The sequence below is a fragment of the Oncorhynchus tshawytscha genome, linkage group LG06, assembly GCF_018296145.1.
Source record: "Oncorhynchus tshawytscha isolate Ot180627B linkage group LG06, Otsh_v2.0, whole genome shotgun sequence".
NCBI classification, from domain to species: Eukaryota; Metazoa; Chordata; class Actinopteri; order Salmoniformes; family Salmonidae; genus Oncorhynchus; species Oncorhynchus tshawytscha.
The window spans coordinates 28224670-28237008 of record NC_056434.1 but is presented as its reverse complement, the minus strand read 5'-3'; the positions used below and the strand labels follow the sequence as shown (position 1 = coordinate 28237008).

Below are 12339 nucleotides of genomic sequence, written 5' to 3'. Positions count from 1 at the left end.
AGGGTTGTATCATTTTTAATTCAGCACCTTTCCCTGTCTCCTTCTCATGTATGCATCAGATGAAGCTGCTCTGGAAGTTACCCTCTGGAACCAGTGAACGCAGCAAATCATGAGTATCTTGTCAAGTAGTACTGTACATTTTTGACCCATGAACATGTCATTTCAAACATGGTCAAATTTTTGCAGGGGTGGTTAAGCAGTGATTCTACTGTACATACAGTGTCCATCTATTCTAATCAATCCATCTATTGGTGTATTAATTTGCCCTTTAGTAGCCTTCATCTAGGACACATTTACATATTGTATATTTTATTGGATAGTAGCTGAAGCGTGACAAATTAGGCTCCTTTGCTCAAGGGTGTGACTGCTAATACTGAGATTCTATATGACAACTAAATAGCTACTGTATATATGAATCCAGCTCCCCAGTCACTGCTATGTCATTTCCTAAAATTAACACAATAATGCAAACAGATGTCAGGTTACTTTCATTGCTCCTGCCTGGATACTCGGCTTCTACTTGACAGGAGACAAGAAGTGCTACGTACTCTCTCTCGTTCTTGAAGTGCTAGATCAGGGGTCCCCAATTACATTCAGCCGTGGGCCGGTTTTTCCTTGAGTGGATGGTCGGGAGGGCAGAATATAGTTATATATATTTTATACACTGCAAATTGAACGCAAACAGATATAGTATCTGACAAAAACAGAATAATTTCAAACCTTGATTACATTGGGATACGATCACATACTGTATGCCTCTCTATTTATGCTTGGCAATACTTGTTTTAGTATCCTTAACGCCAAATCCCTAACTCCTAACTCCTTACCCTAAACCTAACCACTAACCACTAACCATAATTCTAACCCTAATCCTAATTGTATCCCTAACCATAAACCTAACCCCTTAGCTCTGCTCACCCTCTCCTCACCAGCAGCACTCCAGCAGAATCTTCAGAATTTTTTCAAGAGCTGTTCACTGAGGGCTCAAGTCTCCTGTCAAATACAGCATGGGCAATCAAAGGGAGAACTTCCAACAGCAGTATCGGCTGAGGTTAAAATGTCCTCTGCGTAGCCTGGAAACTGATGGCCGTGCAGAATTAATCTCTTGAGGAAATTAGATGATGAAAGCATGATATTGGCTCGACCAGTGGGGGAGAGAGGCACATTTTTCTTGCCCATCAACCGTTGTCATAGCATCAGGATCTCAGCGATAATTATGGTCCCTCCATTTTCCCCTATTTTCTATTCTTTATTTTTTGTAGGACACATCTTACAGCTTTATTGCACATGACAGGCTTGTCGTCATTAATATGTGCTGGTTTTAAGTGTATCTTTGCTTTGGTGATGCTGCTAATCATCTACGGTTCCTCCTGAGACAACATTAGGTTCTTTAACTGGGCAGCAACTACCGTAGTGAGCATGCTCACCCACCTTGCGTTGTCCCTTGGTCCCAAAAGAGTGCCGTTCACCGAGATATCACAGTCACACCACTGTAATAGGTCTACTTGGTGTTCCACAAGAGAAATCGGTGGATAAAAGGAAAAGTGGATAGATTTATGAGGCTGTGACATTGATATTCATGTCTTAAAGAAAAAGCTTATTTCCCTGGATTTTGTACTTCATCTTACTTTGATGAAGACTTATTTACTTTGACTTTATCTGCAACACCAATTTAAGAGGCAGACTGTCAAGCCAATCCTTTATAGTAAGGTCTTTGAAGTGATTTTGTTATAATGTGATTCTTGTACAGTACTGTATAGCCTAATCCACATCCCTAATAAAGGATGTATGGTTCCAGGAGGCCTATATAATGGTTTATGTGCATCTATCTTTCTTTGACTAATCTTTTGAAGAGGTAGAGTACTGTATACATACTTATTTGATAGAGACCGACTGTTTTCCAGCATTGGACTTACTGTAGTACCAGGCTAGCCTGGGTACCAGTCTTTTTAGCTAACACTCCTTGCCACTCCTGTCATTTGCCAAAGAGACTGCAGGGTGGTGACCAAGAACACAATGGTCACTCTGACAGAGCTCCAGAGTTCCTCTGTGGAGATGGGAGAACCTTCCAGAAGGACAACCATCTCAGCAGCACTCCACCAATCAGGCCTTTGTGGTGGAGTGGCCAGACAGAAGCCACTCCTCAGTAAAAGGCACACGACAGCCCGCTTGGAGTTGTCCAAAAGGCACCTGTAGACTCTCGGACCATGAGAAAAAAAAATTCTCTGGTCTGATGCAACCAAGATTGAACTCTTTAGCCTGATTGCCAAGCGTCACATCTGGAGGAAACCTGGCACCATCCCTACGGTGAAGCATGGTTGTAGCAGCATCATGCTGTGGGGATATTTTTCAGTGGCAGGGACTGGGAGACTAGTAAGGATCGAAGGGAAAGATGAACGGAGCAAAGTAAAGAGAGATCCTTGATGAAAACCTGCTCCAGAGCGCTCAGGACCTCATACTGGGGCGAAGGTTCACCTTCCAACAGGACAACGACCCTAAGCACACAGCCAAGACAACGCAGTAGTAGTCTCTGAATTTCCTTGAGTGGCCCAGCGCAAAGCCCGGACTTGAACCCGATCGAACATTTCTTGAGAGACCGAAAATAACTGTGCAGCGGTGCTCCCCATCCAACCTGACAGAGCTTGAGATGTCCTGCATAGAAGAATGGGAGAAACTGCACAAATACAGGTGCTCCAAGCTTGTAGCGTCTATATATACGTATACACTACCGGTCAACAGTTTTAGAACATGTAACGGCATTCCTCCTTCTCTTCTGAGGAGGAGAAGCAAGAAGGATCGGAGGACCAATGCGCAGCGTGGTAAGTGTCCATAAAGTTTTATTTTAGGATATAAACTGAACACTATGAAAATACAAAACAATAAACGTGAACATGAACGAAACCGAAACAGTACCGTGTGGCAACAAATACACACACGGAAAACAAACACCCACAAACCAAAAGTGAAACCCAGGCTACCTAAGTATGATTCTCAATCAGAGACAACTAACGACACCTGCCTCTGATTGAGAACCATACTGGGCTGAAAAACCCCAACATAGAACAACACACATAGACTGCCCACCCCAACTCACGCCCTGACCATACTAAATAAAGACAAAACAAAGGAAATAAAGGTCAGAACGTGACAGAACATCTACTCATTCAAGTGTTTTTCTTTATTTGTACTATTTTCTACATTGTGTATATAGTGTAATGTATATACAGTGTATTTGCATAAACATTGTGATTGGATGATAGGTTATCAAATCAGGATCACATACTCTGATATCCTAGAACTCATTAATGATAGAATGTTATTTGAATATTGCCGGAAGGCCAGTCTATTTCGCAATGACAAGGAGTGGCAAGGAGTATAATTTTAGCTAAAGAGACTGGTACCCAGGCTACCCAGTATCAAGCTACTTGAAAGAAAAGAAAGAAAAGAAAGAAAAAAAATATGAAGAAGAAGGCCTGAAAGAAAAGAAAGGAAAAAAATATTTAAAATGTTGTTTGTATGTATGTGCTGGGCTTCATGGATTGTTTATTTATATGTTTTGGGCTTTAGTTGAGATTATTCTTGACGGAGTCAGGCATATTTGTCCTGGCCTCAATTGTTCCTTGACTAGCATTCATTCTCGCTGTCTATAATTCAAACCTTTTAACTTCTAATAGTAACTGTATCTACTGGCAAGTTGAGAGAGAGTGGGGTGATTGCCCTCTAAGGACCAACATCTTTTTTGCAGCAGCAGCAGTTCTGCCTGCCAGCAGTAATCATCTCTGATTGACTGAGAGATTTAAGAAGCTATCATCGTTAATTAACATAGTAGATGCAACGCATTAAATATTTACATTTGCACTTCGTAATGAATTTTGTAACTTTGTCCCGGAAGCATTTAACTGCAGGGCACGTCCACATCATATGAAGGAATGTGCCCATCTGATTTAGGGGACAGAGTGAACAGTTGGGAGTTTGGGCCAATTTCATCCAACACTTTTCCTTGGTTTTACAGTCTGTGAACAAAACAAAGTTGATTGTTCGGATTACAGGATGCCAAAGTTATATTTTTCCATATTTTGTTCCACTTAAAGGGATGTTCAGATTCATTTAGCTCTGTGGCCCATACTTTTTTAATGGCTAGCTCAGAATATGAGCTTTCCAAAAGTTGTTTATATATTATAGAGATCAGTCCTTTTGGGAGCCCAGATCATTTATTTATAAATCCCAACATTGGATGGTTTGGTAGTTGGGTTTCCCAAGGGAATCCATATGCCAGCATAGCTGTTAATGTGTACTGTCCATGATATCGGCAAGGGTAAGGATTCCAAATTTGGACCACTGGGGGGATGGAAAAGGCTGCCCTCCAGATCGCAAGACATGCCATTTTGATTCCCAGTTACATTGTTTTTCAATTTTGCGCCACATAAAAATTGTGTGAGCAATAACAGGACCAAAGCGTAGTTTACATTGTTTAAGGGATATACAGTATCAGTGTAGACCACCTCTTCCACGGGAATAAGATACACCATTTTTCTCTATATACTCAGCCAGAGAGTGGAAAATTCCTGTCTAAAGCAAATTAGGATGGGACAAAATGCTAGTTCCTGGAAATACAATTTAAAGTTTGGTACAAATAGTCCTCCTACATCTCTCCCTCATTGTAAGTTTTTATCCAGGGTCACTTACCTTGCCATATATATAACCATATGTATTTTGAAACCACACTATGGATTTATCCCTATAGCCAGAAAGGGGAGACAAGGGAAGCATAGAACTACAGAAATTAATCTGTGGCAGTATATTCATTTTAAAAATAGATATTCTGCCTTCTTCTGAGGTCAGATTGAATTGATTTAAGCATTCTGTAAAAGTTTTGATGAAAATACGAATAATAACTATACTGTTGTGGAAAAATTGTTAGAATAATACACCTTATTGGGTAATGATCCACAGCGTCACATTGTGTTTACTTGTGGTGTATTACTCTGAATTTAACATGAACCATGTTTTTGCTTAATGAAGTTTGATGGCTGCCTGGTGCTTACTGCCTGTTTAGAACTCAGGATGCAATTTGAATACCAGCCTATTTAATTTTGGGTTAAATTTTTTGCTCGGTTCACTCATTAGGGTCAGGTCAGGATCTCTTCTAAAGCACCATGACTCTGCTTTGAATGTAACCAAACTAGCCAAACAAAAAGCTAGAGGTATTTACATATTCCACATGCTGATTTATGCAAAGATTTTGCATTGTATTTTTTTTTTCATTCTATTGGCTGCTCCGGTGGGAACCATGTGACTTGTGCTAATGTCACTGAGTCCCAGAGAGACTTTGTTATTGTTGTGGATGGCTCAGACAGTATAGTCTACATGTCATGCTAATCCAACAGCGCCATCTCCATGACCAATTATGAAGCACTGACCAATAGTAGCACGCTGACTAGGCTATAGCATCACATTTTGGGGATAAAGTCCTGAAAAATAAAATAAATAAATGGAAAAGCCTGTATTTTAGAACTACCCACATGTACTTTTGACTTTCTATAAATATATTGGACAGCTACAGTGCTCTTGAATAATTCAGTTGCTGTTTGTGTCTGGGCTTTGTTGTTTCTCCTAAGGGGAGGATGTTGGCATCAGTCTGTATGGAGCGTCTGCAGACGTGAATGTGAGGCTGGACAGGAACTCTGTCATAGTGGAGAAAACCTACATCTCCATGGCCAACCAACGTTCAGTCTCCATAGTGAACAGGAGTGATACTCTAGTCCACTACCAGTGGAAGAGCTTGGCCACTAAAGAGGAGGAAGAGCAGCGGAAGCTAAGGTGGGATGTCTGTTCATGCTCATCTCCATGATGTACATAATATAAACATGATCAACACATCAACAGACATTGATTTCCTGTAAACAAACATCTGAAGTGACCCTTAGCTAATGGATCATCGTAAAAATTTGAGTATCAGTCCACATCAATGCTGTTTTATGTAGCCTGTTCAGATGCTCCTCTGTTCCCCATCCCCCACCTCATCCCCATACTCTCTCTCTCTGTGTGTATCTCTGCTCTGCTCTAGGTTCTGTTCCGAACTGCAGCGGGAGGAGGAGGATGACATGGATCAGTTCCTGACAGAGTGTGACGCAGACCCCACTCTACGTGACCGTCTCTCCCTGCTCTCACGCACCTTCCAGGACCGACGCAGGCAGCTGAAGGAGGAACGCCTGTCCTTCTCAGACAACTACATCACAGTGGAACCTCTGGTGTGTGATGTAGAGTGGGGGTGGAGGGAGGGGAATTTACTGTGTACTGATAGCAAATGTTTTGATATACACTGTAGAGTCCAATTTTCCTGTCATACAGGACTTTGTGCACACACACAGTCAAACAAAAGAGGAATTACATGATATAATCACTCCTGGTGATCCTCCTCTAGGAAACCTACAGTATGTGTTGAGTCACGAAGTGCAGTGCTTTGAAGGTACAGTTTTCTCAAATATCATCATATTTTCTTAAACAGCAGTAGCCATGCCAACTTGCATGCCAAAATCCTCAGTAATCATTGGTTTGCATTGCAATGCCTAAGGAAACTTGATACACTAAATTAATGGATGCACTTTATTACACCACACCCTGTACTAGTATTCTGTACCAACTACTATAACCCAGTGTGGTGTCTGCTCACACCTCCAGCCTCAGGTGACAGTGACAGATCTGGCTCTGTGGATTACTCAGCTGTGGTGGAAGACAAACCACAGCCTTTAAAGCACATTTAAAATGCTCTGCTTATAATTCTGCCACCTAGCAGTGAGTCACTGCTCCACAGCAGCTATAGAAGTCCCATGAATATTCCTATATTTCATTTCATATTCTTCAACCCCATTTGTGTTTGTGGCAATGCACTTATGAGGGGCCATGTGTTCTTGTGTGCGTGAGAAGTATCAGTGTTCCCAAACACTGGGAGACTGCCTGCTGAGTCAGAGGCATGGCCACGTGGATCTAATTAGCCTCTAACCTGATTTCACCTGCTGTCTCGGAGTCTGACCGATGGGCTGAGACGCCCCTGGGGAGACAGCCACTCATTCTCTCATCCATCCTGACGAAACCCAACTCGCCCTAGGCATCTGTTAAGCACACTAGGTCCTAAGGGAACTCTCACAATCATTTGACCTTGATGCCTCAATGTCAGAGAGATGGAAAACAAGAGGGGAAAACAAACTCAACCCCCCCTACCAAAAAAAATCAAGGCATCCAAAAAAGCATTGCATTCCAGGAACAAACTCTGCACCCAAATATTCTGTAAAGCACCTTGAAGAGCTGTGCTCCATCAGCACAGAGTGAGGTCAGAACCCCACCGTTACCCTTAGGCAAACTTTTCCTTCTGCTCTTCAGCGCTCTGCTGATTATGATTGCATTAGTGTCTTTCTAACTAATAAGTACTACATCCATTAGCACTTAGCTGCTTTTATTTTCCACTTGATGACTTTATCTATTTGACAGACACTATCATTTAGACAGAAGCTTTATACATACAGTGCCTTGCGAAAGTATTCGGCCCCCTTGAACTTTGCGACCTTTTGCCACATTTCAGGCTTCAAACATAAAGATATAAAACTGTATTTTTTTGTGAAGAATCAACAACAAGTGGGACACAATCATGAAGTGGAACGACATTTATTGGATATTTCAAACTTTTTTAACAAATCAAAAACTGAAAAATTGGGCGTGCAAAATTATTCAGCCCCTTTACTTTCAGTGCCGCAAACTCTCTCCAGAAGTTCAGTGAGGATCTCTGAATGATCCAATGTTGACCTAAATGACTAATGATGATAAATACAATCCACCTGTGTGTAATCAAGTCTCCGTATAAATGCACCTGCACTGTGATAGTCTCAGAGGTCCGTTAAAAGCGCAGAGAGCATCATGAAGAACAAGGAACAGACCAGGCAGGTCCGAGATACTGTTGTGAAGAAGTTTAAAGCCGGATTTGGATACAAAAAGATTTCCCAAGCTTTAAACATCCCAAGGAGCACTGTACAAGCGATAATATTGAAATGGAAGGAGTATCAGACCACTGCAAATCTACCAAGACCTGGCCGTCCCTCTAAACTTTCAGCTCATACAAGGAGAAGACTGATCAGAGATGCAGCCAAGAGGCCCATGATCACTCTGGATGAACTGCAGAGATCTACAGCTGAGGTGGGAGACTCTGTCCATAGGACAACAATCAGTCGTATATTGCACAAATCTGGCCTTTATGGAAGAGTGGCAAGAAGAAAGCCATTTCTTAAAGATATCCATAAAAAGTGTTGTTTAAAGTTTGCCACAAGCCACCTGGGAGACACACCAAACATGTGGAAGAAGGTGCTCTGGTCAGATGAAACCAAAATTGAACTTTTTGGCAACAATGCAAAACGTTATGTTTGGCGTAAAAGCAACACAGCTCATCACCCTGAACACACCATCCCCACTGTCAAACATGGTGGTGGCAGCATCATGGTTTGGGCCTGCTTTTCTTCAGCAGGGACAGGGAAGATGGTTAAAATTGATGGGAAGATGGATGGAGCCAAATACAGGACCATTCTGGAAGAAAACCTGATGGAGTCTGCAAAAGACCTGAGACTGGGACGGAGATTTGTCTTCCAACAAGACAATGATCCAAAACATAAAGCAAAATCTACAATGGAATGGTTCAAAAATAAACATATCCAGGTGTTAGAATGGCCAAGTCAAAGTCCAGACCTGAATCCAATCGAGAATCTGTGGAAAGAACTGAAAACTGCTGTTCACAAATGCTCTCCATCCAACCTCACTGAGCTCGAGCTGTTTTGCAAGGAGGAATGGGGAAAAATTTCAGTCTCTCGATGTGCAAAACTGATAGAGACATACCCCAAGCGACTTACAGCTGTAATCGCAGCAAAAGGTGGCGCTACAAAGTATTAACTTAAGGGGGCTGAATAATTTTGCACACCCAATTTTTCAGTTTTTGATTTGTTAAAAAAGTTTGAAATATCCAATGAATGTCGTTCCACTTCATGATTGTGTCCCACTTGTTGATTCTTCACAAAAAAATACAGTTTTATATCTTTATGTTTGAAGCCTGAAATGTGGCAAAAGGTCGCAAAGTTCAAGGGGGCCGAATACTTTCGCAAGGCACTGTATCTTTCATCAGTGTTGAGTTGTCTTTGCTCTTGCATAATCACAAGTGTATAAGGGGAAGTATTATAATATATCATTTTTAATTATATATCAAAAGTATATAATTTAGCTACTCTACACTGTCTTGACACATTTGACACATGATGGACTGTACCACTTTCTCCTCCAGCAGGATTTCAGTAATCGTGTTGCTACTGTAAGATGCACATTGTTTAAAGTTGCCTCCTCTGTTGCCTTTGTGTTACCTGCAGGAGGGGGACATTTGGCCAAACACCACCTCAGAGGTCAACATAATTTTCAAACCACAGGAGGCAAAGATTTATCAACAGACGGTCTATTGCGACATCACAGGTGAAGTTTGATGTCATTTGATCAGAGAGAGGGCTCATGTATTTACTACAGTATTAGCTAAGTTGTGTTTGATGTTACAAACAGAAGTATGATGAACAGAAATAAAATGGTGCATTGATGAGAAAGCCCCACCTTGGATTTGATCAAAAGTGACAAGGCCTGAAAATGTATTATATTTATGCATTTTGTAAAAGGTGTTTTCTGGTATTATAGTCAAATCATATAGCCTACAAGCCATAAGGCAAAAAACATGTGTTAGTTCACAATTATAATTCTATCATCTCATACTGACAAAGCAGTTGTTGGTTGATTTGCATTTGGTATCCATCTATATTTCCGGTGCCGGAGGTCAGATTTCCATTAATTTCCATGACTGACAGAGTTTCATGGGCAGGTGGTGACCTCAATAACACAAGTCATAGAGAGTTGATTTTTGCCTAAAGGGCAATGTACAGTATGTCTAGATGTTTTCATTACACACCTGTGTTCTGCAGATGTGCTTGATTCATGCTCATTTGTTTACATATATTCAGTTTGTTTATTTAATTCCGTCTTTGTATTCTCTGCCTTTGTGCTCTTCGTTATCCACATTAGGCCGTGAGTCTCGCCTACCACTACGGATAAAGGGGGAGGGGTTAGGCCCCAAATTACAATTCAACTTTGACCTCCTTGACATGGGTACCATCTTTATTGGCTCCAAACACAGCTATGAGGTACTTAACCTTAGTTAGGAGATATACTAACAATATTAAACAAAGCTAAGACACAAATATTTCTATACTTACAGTGAATGAGAGTTTTACACTGAATGAGAGTTTTACACCTTTGTTCCAGATTATCAGCCCTTCCAACAAATAATACTCATAATGTGCAAGGTCCCAGCTGTTGGAGGTGCAGAAGAGTTAGACAGGAAATAGAGATGTACTAGAAATAACAGCACTGTGATTATCCCCTGTAATAAGATGTGTCTCACATGAAAATAAATCACATTATTGCTGCTAGTAGTCTGCAGATACCCATAATATTGAGTAATTGAAGTATAATTGTTATAACTGTTAGTCTTATAATAGAACAGTACATGGCAGGCTCTCTATGAATTCTCTGTTAGATTAATTATTTAAGGTATGCCTACCCAGTCAGCCCCTTTTGTTTTTAGGGCATTCATGGCAGCCTTGCTGTAAAACACTGTGATACTGGTTCCCACAGAACAAGACTGTTGGATCATGCATTGTTAGCGTATTGCTAGCTTTCCAAAGCCAGCAAACAAGTATAGATAAGACCATGGAATATACACTGCAGTCACAATACACATTAATTCTGATTAGGCTAAATAAAAAAGTGAATATGAACACACAGAAAACAGTGCTTGGTTAATCAAATTCTACATTTACATAGTTTGGTTTTCCCTACAAATGTCCCCTCGCCCTGTTTAAACCTGATTTGACTCCACTATCCATCCATGCACTCTCTTCTCAGGTGCTTCTGTCTAATAATGGGCTCATCGAGGCCACCTTCAAGCTGGTGCCTCCCAGCTCAGGGTTTGGCCAGTGTTTCTCCTTCAGCCCTACTGAGGGGATGGTTCCCGCTGGGGCCTGCCAAGCCACGGAGGTCTGCTTCTCCTCCAGCACCCTGGGGGTCTTCTCTGAGGAGTTCATCTTCACTGTGGGGGGAAACCCACAACCTATCAGCCTCACGTTTAGGTAACACTCGCCCTATCACCCCTCTCATCCATCCCAGCACAGTCCTCAACCTCTCCATCATTGTCTTGTTAGGGTCTGTACAGTACATCACCACTGCAGTAGATAAAGCATTGGCGAGCATGTCCAGACACATATATCACCCCATACCACAGCAGCTGGGTGATTCTCAGGAAACCAGTTTTAAACATGTCTGTTACAAAACCATGAAGCATCTGCAAAAATCAAATATCATTGGAAAGACTAAGATGTCTAGTGTTTGGCAAATTGTCTAATTTTAAATACATTTGACATTTTTGCCAGAATTTAGAAAATCTTCCCCCCAAATTCTCATTACCAACATTTGTCCGGATTAAATTCTCGGATCATTTTATACAATTTTACATAACTTATTTGAATAAAACAAAAAATATGTAACGCATAATAAACGAGGGGTTATGCATTATATGGAACATCATTAATGACGTGGAAGGTGTGTTCCACGACACGCTAATGGAGTAGAACTGACCTTCCACGGAGTTGCATTATTTTTCCATAGAACGCTTAGAGCCCCGAGTTGATTATCCCTTTTTTACAATGGCTATAATTGAACACATTTGCCGTTTGCCAGGAGAAATGTGTTCAACATCCACTGATGTAGCTAGCAAGTTTACTAGATAGCTACAGTAGTTTCCAAGGTAACTAAACAAACAGACTTGGTTTACCAAACCATCAGTCCTAGCTTGCCACGATAAAAATCGAATTCAACAATGCCAATAACGTTTTCAATTCCACTTTTGCTTTCAAAAGCAGCTCAAACACAACGTGGAAGAATGAACTTTGCCATTGAATTCTACTGTCCAAATATACCATGTGTTATAGGGAAATAATTTACACTCTAGAATACCAATGCCATGGTATATGTTACTGTAGTTTAACCATAAATAATAAAAAATAGTATACTAGTTGAAGTTTACATTAAACTATAATATTTATTACGTAAAAACACAGTGTCTGTGGACATGTGCCTCATTACTATACTACCTTTTCAAGTTCCTGAAAAAACTTTAATCGCTTTTTAAATAAAGTTTTATTCAACCATTTTTTTTATTTAACTAGGCAAGTCATTTAAGAAAAATTATTATTTACAATGACGGCCTACCCT

At 40.8% G+C, this 12339-nt stretch overlaps 1 protein-coding gene across 4 annotated transcripts in view; it reads left to right on the top strand.

Annotated features, from left to right (window-relative positions):
* The window catches only part of hydin (HYDIN axonemal central pair apparatus protein), a 69399-nt gene that overhangs the window by 11589 nt on the left and 45471 nt on the right, over positions 1–12339 (top strand). For all 4 annotated transcript variants that reach the window (XM_042323143.1, XM_024423520.2, XM_042323142.1 and 1 more), the window contains exons 8-12: positions 5619–5820; positions 6068–6251; positions 9399–9498; positions 10093–10211; positions 10975–11198. In XM_042323143.1, coding sequence (XP_042179077.1) covers positions 5619–5820; positions 6068–6251; positions 9399–9498; positions 10093–10211; positions 10975–11198 — 829 coding nt within the window. The remainder of the gene's footprint in view (positions 1–5618; positions 5821–6067; positions 6252–9398; positions 9499–10092; positions 10212–10974; positions 11199–12339) is intronic.